This window comes from Mytilus galloprovincialis, chromosome 1, assembly GCF_965363235.1.
Source record: "Mytilus galloprovincialis chromosome 1, xbMytGall1.hap1.1, whole genome shotgun sequence".
NCBI lineage: Eukaryota > Metazoa > Mollusca > Bivalvia > Mytilida > Mytilidae > Mytilus > Mytilus galloprovincialis.
This window is the reverse complement of record NC_134838.1, coordinates 4,294,459-4,319,673: the sequence shown is the minus strand read 5'-3', so window position 1 is coordinate 4,319,673 and position 25,215 is coordinate 4,294,459. Positions and strand designations below refer to the sequence as shown.

At 33.9% G+C, this 25,215-nt stretch overlaps 1 protein-coding gene and 2 long non-coding RNA genes across 6 annotated transcripts in view; 2 read left to right on the top strand and 1 right to left on the bottom strand.

The window, feature by feature from the left end:
• Positions 1-2,771: 2,771 nt before the first annotated feature.
• Positions 2,772-24,150, bottom strand: LOC143063491 (uncharacterized). Of its 2 annotated transcripts, none has more exons than XR_012975019.1 (3): positions 23,979-24,150; positions 21,167-21,388; positions 2,772-3,316 (listed from the first exon to the last, which is right to left on the bottom strand). It is a non-coding gene; the product is annotated as an uncharacterized LOC143063491 (long non-coding RNA). The 2 variants fall into 2 exon arrangements; XR_012975016.1 differs by lacking the exon at positions 2,772-3,316 and adding an exon at positions 19,867-20,179.
• On the top strand, positions 9,588-14,506 carry LOC143063475 (uncharacterized). Its single transcript, XR_012975008.1, has 2 exons — positions 9,588-9,823; positions 10,037-14,506. It is a non-coding gene; the product is annotated as an uncharacterized LOC143063475 (long non-coding RNA).
• Positions 22,949-25,215, top strand: part of LOC143063480 (solute carrier family 49 member 4-like) — a 36,047-nt gene continuing 33,780 nt past the window's right edge. The window contains exon 1 of one of the 3 annotated variants that reach the window (XM_076235669.1): positions 22,949-23,396. In XM_076235669.1, the coding sequence (XP_076091784.1) occupies positions 23,144-23,396 (253 nt within the window). In that variant the 5' untranslated portion in view covers positions 22,949-23,143. The remainder of the gene's footprint in view (positions 23,397-25,215) is intronic. The other 2 variants (XM_076235660.1, XM_076235680.1) reach the window with 2 other exon arrangements.

Below are 25,215 nucleotides of genomic sequence, written 5' to 3'. Positions count from 1 at the left end.
ACTTCATCTTCCACTTTATCTTTACAAAGTTTGCAGTATCTTTCACTTGCTAAAATTTTTGGTTTGCTATACCTCCCAGTTTCAATTGCAAGTGAATGTGCACTTATTCTAATTTTTGTAAGCAGTGATCTATCATATTTCTTAATATCAAATCTTAAGTAAGCTTTTAAGTCAAATGATGAGCACACTTTACTATAAAATCTTAGTTTACCTGTGTTATTAGATTTGATATACTCAAGTTGACCTAAAATCTTGCATTTATAAAAGTTTTTTAGTGAGTCCTCAAACACATTATGTGATATTTGAAGTGAATCAAAGTTTATGTAATGATTGTACCCAGCAAGAGCTCTTCTGTGTATACAATTTTTTATCTTCAATGAATGCAGATTTGTTAATAAATCAAATTTTGGGTTGTTTCCAACTTCAATGTCAGTTAATCTAGCATAGTATTAAAACATTAGTTTATATGATATAAAACACACTGGATATAGCTCAAGTTCTGTACGTAAAGCTAAATTGGAAGCCTTACCATGAACACCAAGAACGTTTTTCATAATCATATTCTGAACCTTTTCAAATGGCAGTTTATCAGCAGTGTCAAGATTTATATTAAAATCTCAGATCCAAATTTCAGAGCCATAAGTCATAATTGGTGAAATTAATGAGTTGAAAAGTCTTACCCATTTTTCCATTGCAATACAATTAGAATATGGTAATTTTGATTTCAAGGCGAAATATGCCTTACGTGCTTTATCAGCAAGATTTTCGGCTGCTATATTAAGTTTACCTCTATTGTTGAAGACTATACCTAAGTATTTATATTCTGTAGCAGATTCTAATGGTTGGGGACCAAAATAAAAATAATGTTTATCTAATAAAGATCTATTTTTACTATTTGATAAAATCATAGTTTGGGTTTTCTTGGTGTTCACATTTAGGCCCCAATCAATACAAAAGGATTGTAAGGCATCCACACAGTGTTGCAAGCCATTAGGTGTTTCTGAAATTAAGATTAAATCATCTGCATAAAGAAGATGACTAAAGTTATTCTGATTTAAATTAACTGGATCAGACAAAACGGGGTTGAAATAGGAATCTATGTCATCAACAAAAATATTAAAAAGGGTGGGGCTAAGACTGTCCCCCTGTTTCACCCCTAAATTAGCATGGAATGATTCACTAATAAATCCATCTGTTTTACAACAATATAATGTATAACTATACAGTCATATGTTTTAACAAGTCATAAAATTTCCCACCTATTCCCTTTTTGAGCAATTTATGTAGTAATGCCTTTCTTACAACACTGTCGAATGCCTTTTTAAAGTCCACAAAACAAATGTAAAGATTTTTCTTACACTTATTTAAATATTTATTAATTAAAGTTTTCATTATGAATATATGGTCACTTGTTCTATATCCTTCACGAAAACCACCCTTCTTGGCACTCAACCAGTCTTTAGACTCTATGAACACAGTTAATCTGTTTTGCAGCAATGAAGTAAATAATTTACCTAAACAGCTAGAGACACATATACCTCTATAGTTATTGCAATCATTTGGATCACCTGATTTAAAAATTGAAGAAATATATGACAGATTCCATGATTTTGGAAATTTTCCACATTGTAGTGTTTTATTTAAAAGTTTTACTATAACTAGTACCATGGATGAGGCACTACATTTAATAAACTCATTCAATATCAAATCAGGACCACCAGACTTACCAGGTTTAAGTCTAGTGATACCATTTTTAACTTCATTACAAGTAAATGGGTAATCCAGAGAGCAATGATTGTCTTTTGATGTTTCAAGATCATCAGGAAAATTAAGTTCTGAATCAGAGTTTAATAAGGATTTGTAATGTTCTACCCATTCCTGCTTTGATAATGGACTGGGTGCCTGTTGGTGGTTATTTTTTAGATTGTTAATAGATTTCCAAAAGGACTTAGAGTCTTTGTGTTCTAGGCTATTCAATTTACTAATAAATGTCCTATAAAACTCTGCTTTTAAGCACTTTTTTTGTTTATTATAATGTTTTACACAATTAGAATATGTTTGGCGAAGGTTAGCATTATTTTTATCCTTTTGGAGTCTTTTACCAAGAGACCTTACTTCTTTCCTCAGCAAAAGACAATCATTGGACATCCATGCTTTTTTTGGTTTAGCTCTTTTTCTCTTATTAGAATGACGAGAACTTTTCTTTTTTAATACTAAAGTTTCTGATGCTGCATTTACATAAATTTTATTAAGTGATGAAACAAGAAAGTCAATATCATCACAGTTTTCATCATCAATATTGTTCATTAGATCTAAAATATCATTTACAGGGGTAAATTCAGTAAAAAATCTCCCATTGACTTTAATGCTAATCTATGTGTGGAAATAAATTTATACCTGATTTACCTTTAGAAATTAAAAACTTTCATATATCATTCATGAAAGTACAAATGTAGCCCTATCTTTTGCAACAATAAAAACAAAGGGTCATGCGGCATTTTTGGGCATTCACATGGCCTTGTTTACAAACAATGTAGATTCGCACTGAATTCCTATACTGACCCCCATTACTTTTCAACCCTGTAGGGAAAAAAAATAGTACATTCAGCATTTATTTTTTACTTTTTTTCAACTCTAGTTTTGATCCATCTACCATAAAATATTTATTACAAACATTATCTACCAATCAGAAGAGCACATGACTTCACTTTTAGACGGAAAGCTCTCCCCCAAATGGGCCGTCCCTGATGAAGTATATTTATTTACTGAATTTACCCCTATAAGGGACTTTTTTACTTCTTTTCCAACTTTTTTTGTAATAAACATGTAATGTATCCAATTTCCAAGTTCCAGTTTCAATACAACCTTCATAAATGCTGAATTTGTAAAGATAGAGCAAAATTTATACTACAGCCCATACTGCGGCCAATGTATATTTGGTATATAAAGTTGCGCATTGACTGTTTTTAAAAGAATGGTGTAAAATACTATGTTTAATAAATATGAATTGTTTTCTGTGTTTGCTTTGACCAGTATTGCAAGTACATCTAGAAACTAAAGTCTTGGTGTACTCTTAGTTAGATTTTTCCTTATATGGAGGTTTTTGATTAAATACCATGAAAAGACCACAAAAAGACTTTTCAAAGGCTTTTTTAAGCAGTATCATACCAAATAAAACAACAATTATGTTTCATTATACTAAATCTGTGTTTTAATTACTTGTAAATTTCACAAAATGTCATTGACAATCACTCTGCAGAAATTCCTGTTACCCCAACATCAGGATGGGTTCTTCGCCAAAACTAGACAGCCAGAACTGAAGTAGAAAAAAGTGCCAAATATGAAAAAATAAGATTAGGTATGACCAAACTTTACATTTGGGAGATTCAAGTAACAATTTAGAATATTTAAAAGCCATTATTTAACATAAAAATCCAATTACAAACATTTCAACACTTGTTTCATAGATGAAGGACATGTAATCATGAAAAGTTGTCTAGTATATTCTTTAAATAAAGAAACGCAATGTGTTATGTAAAAATAAATGAATACCTTCATGCGGTTAGATTATTCGAGTGTTAAAATACTAGAAAAGTGCTTATTAAACACTTGTTCTACAACTTAGCATGGGGAACACAGCTAAAGAAAAACACACTATGTCAAAGGGAGGTAATCCATTTTTTTCATATGATTTTATACATTGAGGAGAAATATGTTCAAAATATGATGTAAATGGGAAGAATATTTATGCCTTTCATTGATATCATAACTCTCAAGTGTAATTTCTATTGTTTCTTTCAATCTGGACACAAAAACTGATTTTTACCATATACTCCATGCTTCTCTCACAGTACACTGAATGCATCCTGGATAGCCGCAGTTAAAGATAGAAATTTGTGTAAAAAGCAACTTCAAAAGGTTCCAAAATCCTTCCATTACATTAACATTTACAGGAAATGAGTTTTGTGATTATTGTGTGGCCTTGGACAAGTACAGTGGAAAAGTGCATATTTTCCTATAGGGGTAAATTCAGTAAAAAATCTCCCATTGACTTTAATGCTAATCTATGTGTGGAAATAAATTTATACCTGATTTACCTTTAGAAATTAAAAACTTTCATATATCATTCATGAAAGTACAAATGTAGCCCTATCTTTTGCAACAATAAAAACATAAGGTCATGCGGCATTTTTGGGCATTCACATGGCCTTGTTTACAAACAATGTAGATTCGCACTGAATTCCTATACTGACCCCCCATTACTTTTCAACCCTGTAGGGAAAAAAAATAGTACATTCAGCATTTATTTTTTTTTTTTTTTTTTTTCAACTCTAGTTTTGATCCATCTACCATAAAATATTTATTACAAACATTATCTACCAATCAGAAGAGCACACGACTTCACTTTTAGACAGAAAGCTCGGTCCCTGATGACGTATATTTATTTACTGAATTTACCCCTACAGACTCTTTATGCAATAAAGCATCATGATAATTGTCTGACATGGAATGTTCCCATTGAAATTTACCAACGTCAGAAAGAGACTCAAGAGTTGTCTCTCTTTGAGTACATGATTTAAAGCATACAGATAATAAACAGTGGTCAGACAATTCCACTGGAGATCTAACAATAAAATGCTGTACACAATAGAATAAATTAGATGTTGTTAACATATAATCAACTGTGCTTTGGCCATTAGAATTATAAAAAGTAAAAAATCATAAGGAATCGCCTATTAAGAAGTCTCAACTGCAAATCTTTACAAAGGGACACAAGAAGAGTGCCATGTATGTTTTTTTCTCTATCCATTTGACGTCTTACTAAGGGAATATCAGGGGAGTAATTAATAGGGACAGGACAATCAATGAAATTTTCATTTCCATCATCATTTTGAATGTAGTCCTGCAGTCCTCCTGTTCGGGCATTAAAGTCACCACAGATTAGAATTTCTCCCTGATGTTTAAACTGCATGATTTCATTTTGAAGCTGTGTAAATACCAATTCTGAATCATCTTTATTCATATATGGTTTTATATAACAAAAACACAAATAAACTGTATAAGATAGTCCAAGTATTTGCTTATCCAGCTTTAACCAAATTGAAAATTTTGATCTTTTTATCTCTTTTACTCCCTTTCTGATATGCGGTTTGCAGTATACTGCTATACCACCTGATGCCCTTCCCTTTCTTTTGCGTTTAATAGGTTTTACAGTAAAAGGCATAGAAAAATCTGGGAGATTTCCAGGCGAGTCAGATACTAAAGTTTCAACAAAACCAACTATCTCAAAACTATTTACATAAGTAACAAAATCTACATCTTCAATTTTGTGACTATTTAAGCCATGAGTATTCCAAAAACCTATATTAAGCTTACTCATTTTTTCAAAAAGATATATATATATATATGTGTGTGAGAATAAAAGGGTTATCATAAAATCGATAACTTTGGATTGAATCAATCCGATAGACATGGTTTGACATCTTTGTTTACATGTCGACGTCATGTATATACATTGTATGTGTAGAACATTTTCAGTTTTAAGAACTGAATTAGTAATTTTAACTTAAATTGAAAATGAAATAACCATTACATTACAATTGAAAAAAGAAATCAATCTAAATCCTGAAACTAATCCAAACTGAGGGGGCTATATTTCTCTAAAAAAAGGGGGGGGGGGGGCAAATTGAATTACAGTAAAACAATTTTAATATCAATTTTTTGATTTTTTTCATCTTTTTCATTAGGAAGAATTTTTTTTTTAACCATTAGCTACATTTTGTACATTAGTATTTCAAAAATAACAATTTAACATGTTGGTCCATCTAACTAAAATACAAGTTCAAGTTGCTAGTTATCTTTTACTGAGTTTGTGGGCCATACCTTTTACTTTTTCAAAAAAAAGGGGGGGTTAAATTACATAACAGTAATAAAAAGTCTTTATTTTCCTAAAAAGACATAAAATATGATCATTCTAAATAATAAAATAAATTTATAAAAATGAATGTTTATAATTAGGCTACAGTACATTTGTATTTCGAAAATAACAGTTTAACTAGCAAGTTGTAACAGCTGTTGGACTAGCTTGTTGATTTCAAATTCTTTGTTCTTATTTCCATGATTACCAGTGAATTTTCCCTTTCCTGAGTTTTGTTTTGCCACTTTTGGTTGTTGAAAAGATATGTTTTTCGGAGGACGGAAGTAGTCCTCATATGGCTTAAGACCAATGGGTGGGTTAAGATGGGCCTTGATTATTCGCACTAAACTTTTCTTTCCAGAATTACTGAAGTGAATACCATCTGAGAACAGTGATGGATCTAGCGATGATATTAATTTGTTTTCAATGAATTAACACTTTTCATTTTGTGAGCAAAACCATTTAATTTCTGCATTCAAAACTGCACATTTTGAGTTGAAAGTCGCTTTATTTACCCTTTCAAATGCAGGTAAAACATGGATGGTTGTATCCTTATTCTTTTGAAGAAATGTTAGAATAAAGTACTTTATGTCTGCAATACATGTATCAGTGGGTTTCTTTTCCAAATCATTGTTTCCTACCCCTATAACAAGATGTTTAGGGGAGCTGTGTGAATCACAGTAGTTTTTTGCTCCATTTATGGATTTTTCTCCTTTTCCCAATATAATTAGTTCTGCGTCTTTGTTTTTATAAATTGTTTTTGGATCTATCCCATTTCCATTGGAATCCATAACAAATCTAATTTCACAATGATGTTGATTAGAGATTGGAGCTTTAAGCTCTGTTTCTTCTTCGTCATTGCTTATGTTGTTATTATGGTCCGCAAGTAAGGAGAATGAATTTGAGGTTGATACCTGTGGGATAACATCTTGTCTTTTGTGTTCCATTAAGGATTGAATTTTCTCCTCTATCATTTTCAAATTTGATTTCAAGGTCATATTCTCTGACCGCAGCAATTGGTTTTCAGAAATCAGTTGAGAATCTTTGTTTTGAGAAAATTGCGATTCTGGTTGTTTCTCTTTTGGTTGTACCAATGTTGCATGTTCGCACTTTTCTTGAAATTTTTCAAACTTGTTTTCAAATTCCAATACTTTCTCTTCTATTTCAGAGTATGTCTTTGTTTCTTGTTTTATTTCTGTTACCTTTAAGTTGACGTAATCAACAATTTTGTTCTCTAAAACATTTAGCCTTTGTTCAAGAGCTGCTGATTGATTGTTTTCAAATTCAAATACTTTCTCTTCTATTTTAGGATATGTCTTTATTGCTTGTTTTATTTCTGTTACCTTTGAGTTTATGTAATAAAAAATTTTGTTTTCTAAGACTTCTAGCCTTTGTTCAACATCTGCTGGTTGATTGTCACTTTTTAATGTCAAGTCTTGTATCAATTGTTCACATTTACTGAGTTTTTCAATTTTTGAATTAATATTGTCTAAATGGGAATCTAGAATTGTTGACATACTATAAATTTTTTCTTCCATTTTCTGAATGGAAAAACAAAGGCTCTCATTGTCAGTATGTATCTTTGACTGCGATTTTGGTACAATAATTCGAGGCGAAGAGGCGACTTTGAGATTTGTTTGACTTGCGTCATTCTTTGATTCAAGCATTGTAACAAAATGAAGATAGTTATTATCACTGCTGTCAAGGTCATGTGTTAATAAGTTTTCTGACGGTACAATGCAGTCAGCATCTACGATAGATTTCATATATTTGAATTCATTTTCTGCCCACACAGAGTGAAGGTTACCCTGCACAGTTATGACAAATGTTGTAGGATAAAGGTGGAATGTTAGGAAATGTGAGCTTTTGTCATCACTTGGCGTCCGTCGTCCGTCCGCCGTAAACTATTTCAAAGATCTTCTCCTCTGAAACTACTGAACCAATTCAAACCAAACTTCATCTGATTGATTCCTAGGGTATCTAGAATAAAGTTTGTGTTTTAATTCCCATTTCATCAAAAAACATGGCCGCCATGGCTAAAAATAGAACATAGGGGTAAAATGCAGTATTTAGCTTATAACTCAAAAACCAAAGCATTTAGAGCAAATCTGACATGGAGTAAAATTGTTTATCAGGTCAAGATCTATCTGCCCTGAAATTTTCAGATGAATCGGACAACCCGTTGTTAGGTTGCTGCCCCTGAATTGGTAATTTTAAGGAAATTTTGCTGTTTTTGGTTATTATCATGAATATTATTATAGATAGAGATAAACTGTACACAGCAAAAATGTTCAGCCAAGTAAGATTTACAAATAAGTCAACATGACCGAAATGGTCAGTTGACCCCTTTAGGAGTTATGGCCCTTTATAGTCAATTTTTAACCATTTTCCGTAAATCTTAGTTATCTTTTACAAAAATCTTCTCCTCTGAAACTACTGGGCCAAATTGAACCAAACTTGGAAACAATCATCATTGGGGTAACTAGTTTAGAAATTGTGTCCGGTGACCCAGCCAACCAACCAAGATGGCCACCATGGCTAAAAATAGAACATAGGGGTAAAATGCAGTTTTTAGCTTATAACTCAAAAACCAAAGCATTTAGAGCAAATCTGACATGGGGTAAAATTGTTTATCAGGTGAAGATCTATCTGCCCTGAAATTTTCAGATGAATCGGACACCCCGTTGTTGGGTTGCCGCCCCTGAATTGGTAATTTTAAGGAAATTTTGCTGTTTTTGGTTATTATCTTGAATATTATTATAGATGTAGATAAACTGTAAACATCAATAATGTAATGCTTGGGGTATACACTGTTTTTTTATACTTTCATCATAAATTATATTATGAACACGAGACAAACGAGACATTTCAGTGTGTCCACTCTTGTTTTTGCTTTTGAAGAAGATATGACAGAATCAAAGAACCATTTATATAAATTGAAAACCCAAAATAATCATTGATGGAAGATTTAAGCAAAAAATTTAAGGTGAGTGATTCAGGCTCTTGAGAGCGTCTTGTTGTCTCTTGTTCTGTTCCTTGAAAAATCTGAATGAAAATTTCAACTATTGGACCAGTATCATTGTTTACTTTGTCTACCCAGATACAAGTGTGATCACTCAGTTCCCCTAGTTGTAAATGATATCGATATGCAAATGTTTTTATCCAGGATAAAAATCTTTCGGTGGATCTCACTCGAAACGCTGTCATTCTTGCCCCCGGCATATATAGGTCACCACTATTGGCATCTTCATATTGTGCATGTAGGGTTTTGTATGGAACGCCATAGCTGTCTTCTGTTGTTCATATTTAGTATATGCTGTGATCATTTAATTATTTTCAGCGGTTTTTCTCGATTCTGAGTGCCCTTTTCATTATGTTCAGTAGTATAACAATTATATTGAGCAGCAACATCATAATGATCAGTAGAATAATCATTATATTGTGCAGATCTGGTATTACATTCAGCACTTTAATCTATATACTTAACAGTTTTGGCTTTATGTTCAGTAGGTAAATTATTCTATTGAGTAGATTTGTCTTTATATTCAGTACTTTTGAAAATATCTTTTGTCAACATATTTTTATATTATGTAGATTTCTCATTATGTTGACTACAGAAACCGAAATATTCAGTGGTCAAACACACTTTATAATCAGTACTGTTATTCTGTTACACCGTTCCGTAATTTATATAGTTCGTTTGATTATATTCTTAATCTGTTTATGTGTTCCAGTCTAGGAGGATTATTCATCTTTAACCTTATAAGAACATTAAAACATCGTATCATCGATACCTTTCCCCTGCTCACATGGATCTCAAACTGAACATTGCAAGGTCATACCAGTTCTGGAGAACTTTTCAAAGGACAAACGTCATCTAGGACACAATTCGTGGCTAACCACAGAGTGAGTTAACTTCACAACATTGTATTTGAACCCTTCAAATTGCTCTCTACATATTTGAACCTTTTCTCCGTGAAATACCTGGAATTTATCTGTTCTTGAAAGTACAACATTTTCTCGCATTCAACAGACTGTGCTGTCAATTACCTTTGACATTTCGTTATAATAACATTAATTGAACACATTGTAAAATTGTATTTTATTTATATTTTTCAGCTTTTTACCATATGTCAGATTGGTTCATAATTAAAGTATCAGCACCTGATAGTCTTTTCTCCTTGAGCCCAATCGTCGGTTATACTTAATGGTCAGGCCATTACAGTAAAAAGTCTACAACTTGCCTGTTGTGTCTCACAGATAACGCCACTCCACAGCTACACAGCAACCTACCTGTTGAGCCCTGCATGTACGCGTCATCCCTTGACGTACAGTAAATTGACGACAACCTGTCTTTACATATCCAGACAAGGAACGACAACGTAGCAACGTACATACCTTCACACTGACAGTGGACTACATATCGTGTGTATACTCGACAGCAACCTAACAACGTTGAGTCAACATGGATCCCAGTCATGAGGAACAACAAGAAGAGGTACAGCCCCAAGAAGGAGATGTCCCTGAAATATTAGAAAATCCGTCTAATACATCTCAGTCAGATGAAATTCCCGAGGCTAGGCGAGTTCGTGACCTCACGGAAAAAGGACAAGGAGCTTTCACTGAAAAACGTGACAAGTTCTGTCAGGAACTAGAGGCTCTCTGGACAGACATTGAATCCAAGTTATTGGAAGTAACAACGCCACCTAACGAGCTCCAGCAACTCCTTACAGCTCAGGACAAACTAGTTAAAGCCTGTAATAACTATCGTAGGCTCACAGATGAGTACCTTGACTTTCTGAAAAGGACCAGAACACTGGAGAGTCAAAAAGAAATAGATGCGTGTAAACTCTCTTTAGATTTTCGTCTGTCCAAAGTGGAACTGGTCATGGAAAAACTACACGAGCAGCGCCTCGCTCTAACAAAGTCCAAATCCACTAAAACAAAGACCTCAAAAGGTAAGAAAACCTCACGCAGTGGTAGCTCTAACGTGTCAGACATGTCAAGCCTAGCACGGAGAAAGCGTGCCAAGGCAGAGGCTGCCAAGTCTAAAATAGCCTTTGTAGAGAAACATGCCATTATCCTACAACAGGAAGCAATGTTAGAAGAACAAGCCCTGTTCAGACAAGGTGAAATGGAACAGGAAGCTGCACGCAAACAGGCAGAAATGGAGCAAGAAGTCGCTCAACGTAAACAAGAGGCTATGCGCAGGAAGGCTGAAATGCAACAAGAAGCCGCACGAGTAAGCCGGGAAAAGGTCGAGCTTAAAGCCAAATTTAACCTTCTTGAAGCACAGAAAGAAGCTGCAGCCGCAGAAGCCGAGGCTCGTATCCTGGAATACGACGATAGTCAAGCCTTTAGCGAACTACCTGACGAAAAGGAAGACCCGCTCCAGCGTGTGCAAGATTTTGTCAACAAACTTCCTGTATCAACAGCTGTGAAGGAAGTAACAGGACCTCAAAAGAAAAAGCAATTTCCTGTTAAAATTGAGCTGAGCCACGAAGCACCAGCGTTCGTGCCGTCCGCGGCACTGAACTTGCTGTCACAGACATCTGCTGTCTTACCTTCCGATTCTAAGTCACCGGAAGTTACCTTTATCCCAGATCTGGGATTAGTAACCGGCATACAAAAATTAGGTCTTTCAGATGAGAGCCCTACTGAACATCAAAAACAGGGTGTTAAAGAAGCGATCCCTGTCTTACGCATAAAACAAGACTTTATAGAAGAGATCCCTGTTTCACACCAAAAACAAGGCATAGTAGAAGAGATCCCTGTTGCACACCAGCAACAAATCAACTTTACATCAGAGATAACTAGATTCCTTTTACGCAAGGACTTGCTTTTCTCCCGATTAACAAGCTTTAACGATCGGGCAGAGTCATTTCATACTTGGAAAGCAAGCTTCAAGAACGTGACTGATGAGTTACAAGTCTCTGACTCAGAACAGATCGATTTACTGATCAAGTGGCTCGGTCCAGAGTCTGCTAAACACGCCATTAGCATAAGAGCGTCGAACGCTAATAATCCTACCATAGGTATACAGAGATTATGGAAGAGGCTTGACGAGCGGTATGGTGCTCCAGAAATGTTGGAAGCCTCTCTCAAGAGTAAACTTGAAAAATTCCCTACCTTAACAAATAAGGACAACGCACGTCTCTACGAACTGTCTGACATTCTATCAGAAATAGAATATCACAAGGAAAATCCCAAGCTGGGATGTTTGCTAGCATACTTTGACTCTTCGTCCGGGATAAATCCTATTGTGGAAAAACTACCATACGGACTCCAAGAAAAGTGGATCACAAGGGCTTCAAGATACAAGTCCAAATATGAAGTTGCCTTTCCGCCATTCACAGAATTCTCTGCCTTCATCAGGGAAATTAGCAAAATTAAGAACGATCCTGGGTTCATCTTTGGTTCAAAGGTAACACCAAATACAAAAGACGCTACGCCAAGGTTCACACCTCAGACGTACTCTAAAGTCAACGTCCATAAGACGGCTGTTGAACAGCAAACTGAAGACAGCAGTCAACAACAAGGTCTGTGTATCCTACACAATACAAAGCATACCTTGAATGAATGCCGAGCATTCCGAGCCAAAACTATAGAGGAACGCAAGGAACTGTTGAGGCAAAACAATCTTTGCTACAAATGCTGTGATTCGACTATGCACAGAAGTCGTGATTGCAACGCGAGTATCAGTTGCAATGAATGCGGAAGTAAACAACACACCACCGCATTACACACTAATCGAGTGTACCAAACCAAGGGTGCACCGCCTTCACCGCCTAGATCAGTCGACGGCGGGGAGCAACTTGAGTTAGCTGAAACCAAGCTAACCTCTGTTAGTTCAACTTGCACAGATATCTCCAAAGACGGCAACAGCATTAAATCTTGTGCCAAGATACTTCCTGTGAATGTCTTTCACAAAGATAATCAGGACAAAGTAATTCGCATGTATGCAATTATTGACGACCAAAGCAACCGGTCTCTCGTGGCTCCTGAATTCTTCAGCCTATTCAACGTACAGGCAGAAACAAAAGATTATTTGTTATCCACATGCTCCGGCAGCAAGGTTACTTCCGGTAAACGAGGAAACGGCTTTGTCATGAAGTCTGTACAAGACAATACTAGATTCAATCTGCCTGAACTGATTGAATGCGATAACATTCCCAATAATCGGAACGAAATTGCTACACCTGAGGATATATTGCAATATCAACACTTGCAAGAACTACAAAAACATATTCTCCCGATTGATGGAAAATGCAAAATCCTATTGCTCATTGGAAGAGACCTTATAGAGGCACATCATGTCCTTGATCAACGTCTAGGACCACCAAAGGCTCCATTTGCGCAAAAGTTAAACCTGGGTTGGATTATCGTTGGAGAAATACGCTCCGATAAGCAACATGTTAACCTTGAACTCACTACAAAGGAAACAAATCCAACTTGCAGTGTTGTGAAACCACAGACAAAGAAATTACCTAAGTGTAATAAAACCAACACCCAGTCAAATGAAATTCAAACTGATTCGTCTAAACTTTATCCCCATTTACATGGGCAACCGAAAACGAAATCAGCGACTTCTATCGTCAGATTTGCAGAAGCCGAAAAGTTCACTTCGGAAACAACGCCACCAAAAGTGAATGCCGACAAAGAAAAGTACATCCGAAAACATTCAATTCCCATAGAAAGCTTCAATTCGCCTTTGGATACGCAAGGACAAGAGGAAAGCAGAATAACCAATTCCAACTTAAGTCACAGAGAAAAGGAACATGGTACCGGATGGTCTACTGTACGCCGTAAACGTCAAGGAAAGCATCCGTCTCGCAAGACGTCCTCGTTAGATTGCATATCCATGTCGAAAGGAGATTCTTCCATCAGAACTACAGCCATGGAGTTGGATCTTAGATCGCCGCGATCTCGTCGGAAACACCGCCATATCTAGGATAGAAGCTGTGAAAAACCCAGCCTCCCGTTGGACTACTTCTAAGTGAATATTTGTACTGTTGTTATATATTTAACATTTTATTTGTTTTCGATAATGGAATAGTGATATCAGATAGACATCAGACGGGGAGTATTCTGTTACACCGTTCCGTAATTTATATAGTTCGTTTGATTATATTCTTAATCTGTTTATGTGTTCCAGTCTAGGAGGATTATTCATCTTTAACCTTATAAGAACATTAAAACATCGTATCATCGATACCTTTCCCCTGCTCACATGGATCTCAAACTGAACATTGCAAGGTCATACCAGTTCTGGAGAACTTTTCAAAGGACAAACGTCATCTAGGACACAATTCGTGGCTAACCACAGAGTGAGTTAACTTCACAACATTGTATTTGAACCCTTCAAATTGCTCTCTACATATTTGAACCTTTTCTCCGTGAAATACCTGGAATTTATCTGTTCTTGAAAGTACAACATTTTCTCGCATTCAACAGACTGTGCTGTCAATTACCTTTGACATTTCGTTATAATAACATTAATTGAACACATTGTAAAATTGTATTTTATTTATATTTTTCAGCTTTTTACCATATGTCAGATTGGTTCATAATTAAAGTATCAGCACCTGATAGTCTTTTCTCCTTGAGCCCAATCGTCGGTTATACTTAATGGTCAGGCCATTACAACTGTTATCATTATGTTGAGTGAAATAAATATTATGTTCTGTAGACTGATCATTATGTTCTGTAAAATAAATATTATGTTCAGTACAAACAACTTTATGATCAGTGGTCAACATGTTTTATGTTTGGTTCAAAAAATATTATACTAGGTGGTTAATCAATTATATTCAGTGCTTTTTTCATTATGTGGTGGTGGTAGACTTCCGAAAATAACCGAAAACATACGAAGCCGGACAATTTTTTCGGGTTTATTTTCATACTGTCAACATGTCGTCTGCTATACAACGTGCTCTTGCAGAAATTAATCTGCAAATCTTTCAAAAGTTTAAAGATGAGAGGATAGAGGATGACACTTTTCAGCACCTTACTGATCAAAACTTGATCAGAGTAGGTGTTGAAACTATTGGTGATAAAATAAGATTGAGGGAAGCGATGAGGAAGACTGTGACTAAATGACACAGAAATTAACAACTATAGGTCATCATAATGCCCCCAGTAATCAGAAAAGCCCCCGCATAGTCAGATATAAGAGAGGGAGGAAAGATACCAGAGGGAGAGTCCCCGAAATTCTGTGTGGCAGACAGTGTTATTAATTAATTATTAGCTCCCTTGGTAAAACTCCAAATTTCATATTTAATGTATTTCATTGTTAAATAATTTACATGTACCTTAATAAGTATATATTTGTTAATTGCATAGCTTTTGCTATTTGAACTCATTGGTTAAATATATTTATTTATATTGTAAAGTTTAATATTTGCATCGTCGCAAAATCTTTGGTTACCTTCTTCGGATACCTTCAGTGAGAAACTTATATATTTTATAGATCCCTTCTATATTTGTTAAGTTTCTGGCCGTGGAAGAGGTTATCAGTCAGATAGAGATAAACTTTTAATTGTTGGGAGAGTATTATGTGGAATTACATGAGGACTGACATTGCATGCCAAGCATGCAATCTCCCATTAAATAAGCGCAAACTACATGGCTACTTGTAATATGGGTGAATAGGTGTATTGATTGCTCTATTTCTACTTTCAAACGTTTGCCACGATGTTCCTTCAACACGACGTTACACTTATAATGCGGCGTCGAAGAGGGTGTTAGACTTCGATTAACTCTTGCAAGTTTTATTCGGGTTTTGATATTTAGGAGATAACTGTATTGTATTTTAAGCTCCGACGGCATCAATTGGGGATTTGATGGTCCCAAATTAAGTTTACTGGCGACGCGTTAGCGGAGACAGTACTTGGGTATTTGCGACTATCAAATCCCAAATTGATGCCGTCGGAGCTTTAAATACAATATTGTTATCTCCATTCTAATGAAACTGACAGAAAACAACGTTAAAACATGCATTTAAAATCTGTCATATGCCGTCTGCGCTTGCGCGTACGTCCCATAGCATCAATTGTCAATTGATGCCATGTAAGAAAGTCACGTTATCCAATCAAAATGAAAGTTACAAACGTTGTTGCATTAGAATGTTGGTTGATTCTTGTTCTGTTCGTTTTGTGATGTTATTTTAACAAAAAATACGTCTAGTTGTGGAAATCGTTTAAATAATGTTTACCCTTTAAATTATTTCAACTAAAAATGCAGTACTGTCGCAAATAATGTAGGAAGTAAAGATGGGACGGAAGTACATGTATACGGTTTTCCATATTTTTTTTTTTTATTATAGGATGTTTAACTTTTAAGGTGCATATCATCTGTCATTGTAAAATTTCTATATCTTAATTCAACCCCAATACAAATATATCTGACACTCTGCAAGTAAATCTAACATTTTTAACATTTAACACTTGGTTAAATTTGAATGGAATTGTATTTTCCCTGGCACATCAGTTGTCGAAATACACCCCTTCAATTACCTGAACCTTGGCATGAGAATTAATTTCCCAAGTCATCTATAGTGTTTAACTTCTGATATACATTTTAAAATATAGTAATCTACTCCTGGATCGTCCGCGAAAACGGCAAATATAATCCCGATTTTTTATTAATTCGATGAAACGGTTTCCGTCGCTGTTTGGGATTCGTCTTTCAATTACCTCCATTTCATGCACAAGTTTATATTGACGAAAAGTTCCGGCTTCGCTAGTATATGAATTACTTTCATCACGACAGTTATAACATGAATAGTTGGACAAATCGCGAAGTAAAACATTCCGTGAACTGGTATTAAGTCTTTTAAAATTGGTGATTGCACCTTACTGAAGTAACGACTTAAAATGATCTTTTTCGGAGTACTTCCGTAACATAAATTTCAATTCGCATTTTACATTTAGAGGACTGTCTTGGTGTCTCCAATTTGTCGTTGCAAAAGCTGGACGAAGTTCATGTAATGGAATTTTTTCCCCATTTCCAAATTCTTTCAAATAAATCGTTAAAAGCTATAAACGATTAATAAAAATTGCAAAATTTAACCTGTGTCGAACCTATGTCCCCGGGCGGAGTCTATAGCAACATGCACTATTCTTTTTTTCTTTCGGCAGCAATCATCAACCTATTTTTCAAAATTTAATAACACGATTTGTTTTAATTATCATGAACATTTAATTGAAACTTAAAGCCATGTAACGTCGGAAATTAGCGTCTTTAGGATTTTAGACGTTTTCAGACGTTTGGACAAATTGGCTACCGTTTTGTAATGTGTGGAAGCATTTTATTCCTTTAAGACCCAAAATATGTAGTTAATAAGAAAATAATCTTGGCATTTTTTACTCTTCGTGTATCTAACTTTTGTTTTGATCAATTATAAAAAAAATACGCGTTTAACTGCTTTGAAAAATGAAATATCAACTTGGACAAAATGGCTACCGTTTGAAAAACGACTGTGTAGAGAAGATTCTATTGAATCAGCAATATTTGAACTCACATGAGGTAAATATTTGTACTTTTGTTAGATATAATTATTGTCTTAGTCTTTTTATTCATTTTCTGCTATATCTACTTATAAAATTCACTTTCAGTCGTTGAGTTAACGAAAAACGTCGTTGGACATTTTTATTATTCCAGCTTAATATATATGCAGCCACCGAGTCAAATGAAATTTGGCAAAACAACGCCTTTAACGCCACAAAGAACCGACACCTGTCGTTGTTCTTGCCAAGAATCAAGAAGATCAGAGCATAAGAAATAGGATCACAGTGACTATACATAAGAGTTAAAACAGTTTTCATAAATGTAACGTTGGACATCCGTTTTTTTCAAATACCTTTCTTATTTTAATCCTCAAATATACTAGATATATTACTTAGTTTATGATCAAGAGCTGTAAAAACATAATTTAAAACATATATTGAATTTGTTTTAATATTGGTTCGTGTTTTCTAACATTTTTATATTGTTTTGCGGATGAAATTTCGAAGATTCTGTTTTAAATCCTAGGGGTTGTAGAAACATCGTGCCCAACGTTTGAGAGTAGAAGTAGAGCAATCAATACTTCAATTCACCCTTATTAGAAAGAAGCCATGTCATCTGCGCTCGTTTTTTGAGAGATGGAAAGGTTGGCTTGCCTGAATGTGAGTCCTCTAATATTTCCACGTATTACTCTTCCAACAAGTGGAAATTTTGTATCGACCTTATCTGGCTGTGTATCTATATATTCTTAAGCTTTATATTAGACTGCCCTCCTCTTCCACGGCCGGTAACTGTTAAAGTGTTCTGTAAAATATATAAGTTTCTCACTGAATGTATCCGAAGAAAGTAACCAAAGATTTTGCGACGATGCAAATATTAAACTTTACAATATAAATAAATATCTTTAACCAATGAATTCAAATAGCAAAAGCTATGCAATTAACAAATATATACTTATTAAGCTACATGTAAATTATTTAACAATGAAATACATTAAATATGAAATTTGGAGTTTTACCAAGGGAGCTAATAATTAATTAATAACACTGTCTGCCACACAGCATTTCGGGGACTCTCCCTCTGGTATCTTTCCTACCTCTTTTATAGCTGACTATGCGGGGGCTTTTCTAATTATTTGGGGCATTATGATGACCTATAGTTGTTAATTTCTGTGTCATTTAGTCACAGAGTCTTCCTCATCGCTTCCCTCAATCTTATTCTATCACCAAGAGTTTCAACACCTAGTCTGATCAAGTTTTGATCAGTAAGGTGCTGAAAAGTGTCATCCTCTATCCTCTCATCTTTAAACTTTTGAAAGATTTGCAGATTAATTTCTGCAAGAGCACGTTGTATAGCAGACGACATGTTGACAGTATGAAAATAAACCCGAAAAAATTGTCCGGCTTCGTATGTTTTCGGTTATTTTCGGAAGTCTACCACCACCACATAATGAAAAAAGCACTGAATATAATTGATTAACCACCTAGTATAATATTTTTTGAACCAAACATAAAACATGTTGACCACTGATCATAAAGTTGTTTGTACTGAACATAATATTTATTTTACAGAACATAATGATCAGTCTACAGAACATAATATTTATTTCACTCAACATAATGATAACAGTACTGATTATAAAGTGTGTTTGACCACTGAATATTTCGGTTTCTGTAGTCAACATAATGAGAAATCTACATAATATAAAAATATGTTGACAAAAGATATTTTCAAAAGTACTGAATATAAAGACAAATCTACTCAATAGAATAATTTACCTACTGAACATAAAGCCAAAACTGTTAAGTATATAGATTAAAGTGCTGAATGTAATACCAGATCTGCACAATATAATGATTATTCTACTGATCATTATGATGTTACTGCTCAATATAATTGTTATACTACTGAACATAATGAAAAGGGCACTCATAATCGAGAAAAAACCGCTAAAAATAATTAAATGATCACAGCATATACTAAATATGAAGAACGGAAGACAGCTATGGCGTTCCATAGCTTTGCCAGTAGGCTGCTTGGGTAGTTTGGGTAGTTTTTATTTGGAGATATCATTTTTTTTTCCAAAAAGGAGAGGACAGAACTTGTTCTGGGTCTAGCTTCTCTAATTTTGTAAACACCGGATCCATATTTATCATGGCCACGTGGGTCTTCAAACAATATTATTAATATAAATATCTATAATAGAACACCTTATTCTGATTTTTATGATTACAAATCAGTCATATTGTCTTTCTACAAATTCCATTTTACTCTCACAAATCATTATTTAGCAATCTATGCTTTTGTTTCGACTGCTGTTTTCTTTCCGTCCGTTCATGGCGGGACCGGAAGCAGTAATATTGTAATACTTTATATATAAAGCATATCATTCAATCGAATTTTCGTGGATATAACACTGTTTTGAAGAACACAAACACCCCTGCTAAAGTTATTATGCGTATAGTCTGTTATGTCTGACACGCATATTTTTGACGTTTTGTCAATATGTTGTCCTTATTTTAGACTATAGTAAAATATGATAAAACAATTTGTACTTTTTTCGGAATAGTATTTACTAATCTAGTCTATGGATATAAGTTTAACTTAGTGGTTATGATTTTATAGAAAAGCTGTTATTAGTGTGGACTGATGCAGAGGACTGTTAGACACTAAGTTGGACGCCCGCAACAAATTTGGTAGCGACACAACTCACCTGCGCTGACTATACAATTAAATGACCATATTCATTCAACCAACCTGTAAATGAAATAATATAAAATTGCGCAAATCAGATAAGTGAACGTCGTTGGATGTTAACATTCAGTGATAATTGTATGATATTTCAGTGTATTGGATGTAGCTCCCTTAATTATAATGTTGCTGCATGCCCCCCACCCAATTTCAGGCCACCATACCCTGTATTTGTTCCCCCTTTTTTGCGCCTTTTCCTCTTTGCTGTATCGTGGAAAAGAATGAATGACGTCGCAGTAATCATGGCAAGGTCAATCATAATTTTTTTATTCCATCGTAGGTGAAAGCGGGATGAATTGTACAAATTCAGCTCACTTTCCTCCGATTTCGGGATTTATTCAATCTAATTAAAAACCGATCTCTCATCGCTCCTGTTTCTGATATGTCGCGTGGGAGATCTAACGAAACCCGCTTTGAGGTCACATGTGAGTGACCTCGTAGGTGTGTCTTTTTCGACCAATGAAATTGAGTCTTCCACGATCTTGGAAGTTTAACGTAAGGCAAAGGGATGTAACTCATTTTATTTACGACGAAATCGTCAGTCATAATAATTCATAAACTTTTTTGATTGGCTTATTAATAGGTCGTCAACTCATTTGCATATCTTTATAAATTCATGACTTTTAGTTCACTCACATGTGACCTCAAAGCCGGTTTCGTTAGATCTCCCACGCGACATATCAGAAACAGGAGCGATGAGAGATCGGTTTTTAATTAGATTGGGATTTATTCTTTATATGGTTAAATCTTACTAATTATTATTTTCCTTCACCATGTACAATAATAGCTCCCAAGTCTATGGCAAGTACACTTGTAGATCTGCATTGGACACTTTGGTGTAAAGAAAATATCTTCTGAAGCAGGTGATATTCTCTGCTTTCAGTAACGGTTTTAGTTGCGTCAAAACTTTAATTAATTATCTCATGTTGCTTTTAATTTTTGTTCAGCAATTTCTATGAAGTTTATTTTCCTTATAGTTTCAGCCTTAATTACCTGTAATTCGCCCAACCTGTTTAAGCGTGGCTCGGTACTTATGCATCCCGCTAAATTATTGTTGTACTTTGGTCTTTTTTCGTATTCTTGTTTTTAGTTTTATCTTACGTGCTTTGTCTATTTATCAGAATAGGGTTTCTGGGTTAATGGACTGTTGCTTGACTGTTGTTATTGGACTTAACCAACAGCACACCTTACGGACTTAGCGGGATGAGTAATGACCTGAAAATAGTAATGTCAAACACAGTGAAGTAGGTTTTAGATCTTGTTTCTCCAACGCGCATGAGAAAGTCATTTATATAAATAATAACAATATAATAGTATATAATGCAAATAATAGAAACATATAATTTTACATTATAACTTATCAATTATAAATATCTTTAGTATACAAACTTTACCTTAATGCAAGAGCATATATGCATTTTAACTGACGAACACGTATACTTGTACTATTTCTTTTAAATAAAAGCTTACTTCGCTTTCAAATATATGAGCACGATGCGGACTAAATCTTAAATGTAATATGACCATAATGTGACACCTAATATTTGAATCTAACGGAGCATAAAGCATGTGCTGAACAGATTAAAGAAAATGAATACATAATATCTTAACAATGAACATGTACGTATAACTGTTATCCATCGAATTATAATCATGATAGAGCATATATTGCGCTTGTTAAAACTAACTATTTAAAACCCTATTAACCCCCAAAATAATCAAGTACGACAATGAGCATTGGTTGAGAAGTATACGAAATCGAGACTAACTTGTCAATACAAAACTAATCGTGAATAGAAATGGGGAAACTAGCTTTTAAAATATACATGCTTGCATTTATCAAAATTTCATGACTCGTAATAATATAGGTCTCAACGTCAAGAATAGATTACGATAAATAATTAATTATTAATTTAATTTGTTAACCTACACATGTGGAGCATAAAGAGTTTATTATGTTTATTGAAATAATCAACATCTTACCCTTGCGGAACTGACCTTAATTCTTGTTAAGTATGGACAAGCGATAAGTTAAAATTAGAATATATAACGTGTTTAAAATTATATGTTATCATTTTCCTACCATTATGTTGGCCTTTTTTGTACCTAAGGCATGTGAAGGAAGTCAAATAAGGAGCGCTGTGATTGGATGTAAGGGTACAAATTATGTTTTTATTTATCTAATAATGAATACTGCAGTGTGTATATGTAGAACATAAATTTTGAAACTCATTAAATATTTTCTAGAGAATTATTCGAAAAGGCTTTTAATATTTCATAAATTTGGTGTAAAATAACGGTGGACATGGATGCGTAAACAAGCTCCATTGGAAGTTTGTCATGATACTATTTGGGTTTATTTTTTTTAAAACAGAGTAATAAAGTACGTACAGCACACATAACTGTTGTATCGAAATTTTTAATATAAAAGGGGTTAATTTAGATAATGTTAGTATTGTCGCCTATTGCAGAATAAATACCACCATCTTCCCTTGCAAACCGCTGAAAGTTTAGCACACTTGCTTAAGTCTGATTTTATTATTTTTTTCATGTTTTCTCAGTATTCGTATAAGTTTAGGTTATGTATACAAGAGCATATAGTTATTCCTGGCCATAATGACGCTTAATTAATAAAACAGTTTTAACTTTTGGAATTCTATTAAAGAGTAAAATTATTTTTTTCAGATTTCATTCCGTATCTCCTCACTTTTTCCGTGTATTGCTTTCATTTTATATCTACTTTCACTTTATAATAAGTAGGCCAACCAATCATGTGACCTTTATCATAATACGAATACATAAATATTTTGATATGTGTAACGCTGTCAGATAACAACGGTTTTCATCAAATTTCATAAACAGAATGGAAAAAAAAATATAACAATATGACTTTCACGTGTGTATGTATGTTTTTTACATAAAATTTGTTGAGAATAAACATTATTTAGAGTCAAATGACTACTAACGGATATGGAGGATATCGAACCCCTACTTAAACCGATTCGTCAAGAGATAGTTTATAAACGAAGGTGGTGGCTCTTATTAGTCTTTGCTATAAGTGGTTTTACACAGAATGTTGTTTGGAATACTTGGGGTCCAATAGCACAGTCTGCTAAGGAAGTATTTGGATGGAGCGATGGCCAAATTGGAATGTTTCCGAATTTGGGAAATATTGCTTTTATTTTTACTGTGTTCTTGGCTAGCTACTTCATGGACGAAAAAGGTAGACACAATAATTAATATTTTCATTATTTGCAACATCTACTTATAAGCCAGTTTAACTAAACTATGCAGTTATATTTTCTTTAATAAATGGTAAAATATGGCATTTTGAATTAGTAGAAGCACGCCATTACTTCAGTACCTTGCCAACAAATAACTGACCGTAAGTCGGACCATAGTTAACAGCACATTTTAACGAATACAAAATTAATATAATATAATTATGCTTATACATAAACTAGAATAAGGTGATCCCTTACATAGCCTCAAGTGTATTTCATTTGTTTGAATTACATGTCCGTTTATTTGCTGACCTCTTGTTGAACCTTAATGGTCAAGTAATCTTGCATAACATCTCTCAGGTTATAGGTCATCCCAGACGTTATATGTGTATTGATTTCGTGTCCTTTAAATATTACGTAAACCTCCTTTAGTTTAATATGGATTGCACTCTCGTATATTACGTGTACATGTATATGTATAGATTAAATATTACGTTAGTCTCCATTAATATGGATTGCACTCATATATTATGTGTACATGTTTATATATAGATTAAAATTTATGTAAACGAATTGCTTACCTATTTATCTGGGGCCTGGTTTTCGAAAGTATCATAAGATATGTCATAAGATATATCTTAGGACATAGTTTATGATCATCTTATGACTATCATATGATATGTCATAGGATGTAAATCAAAGCTGTCTTAAGAGAGTCATTGCTATGATGCTCTTATGACTGTCTTAAGTGAACATTTATTTATTTTAAATAATGAACATATTAATTATAACCATTCTTAATATTTACGAATATTTTATTTTTTTCATTATAATGAACATGAATTTTTTTTACAAAAGGGAATTGAAATATGAGTTAATAATTTTGTTTAAATTTAGTAATATGTAATATATAATAAATCTTGAACTTCGCCTTCGTGTATTATCATACATGCATTGTTATTTAACTGTGAATACTTTTTAGATTCGGTACATCGAGTACCCGCTCAACGAAATGCCCGTGCACATACGTTAATATAGTACTATTAAATATACTGGGAACGAAATAATATGTATATTTCTTATACAAAACCATGAGTTAGAAAAGAATTCCAAAACGTATGTCCCAGGAGATTCAAATTTTAATTCACGTAGTTGAGAAAAATAAAATCTTTACTATTTAGCTAACTGAGAAACACAACAAATATTTTTATTGCAATTAACATGAAATAATACATGAAAAAAATTAAACTTTTAGTTCACAATCATAAGACCATCATAAGTCATGTCGCGAGGGGTCTTAAGTTTACGACAAAAGTTATGACAAATCGTAACTTGGGACACTTTCGAAAACATATCTTACGACTATGACATGTCCTAAGACCATCATAAGACATGTCTTACTCGTAAGATACTTTCGAAAACCAGGCCCCTGATGAATATATTGATAAAAATAGAAAAAAAACTAACTATATCATACGCAGATGTGCTAGATACATCAAATAAGCCTCATAAAACTATATCATCATTAAGCTAATCATAGATACCAGGCACTATATATAAATATTTAAGATATACATGATATACACTCGTTTCGTCTATAAAGACTCATCAGTGACTCGAATCAAAAACGTTTAAACGGTCAAATAAAGAACGAAGTATAGGGCACCGAGCATTCGAAATTCCAAACATATGCACAGACATGGTTAGAACAGATTGAAATTTAGAAAAATGTACGTTTTACAATGAAAATTACTTTATTTGGTAATACAATGTACTGCAAAAAACTTTATATGGTAATACAATTTACTGCAAAAACAG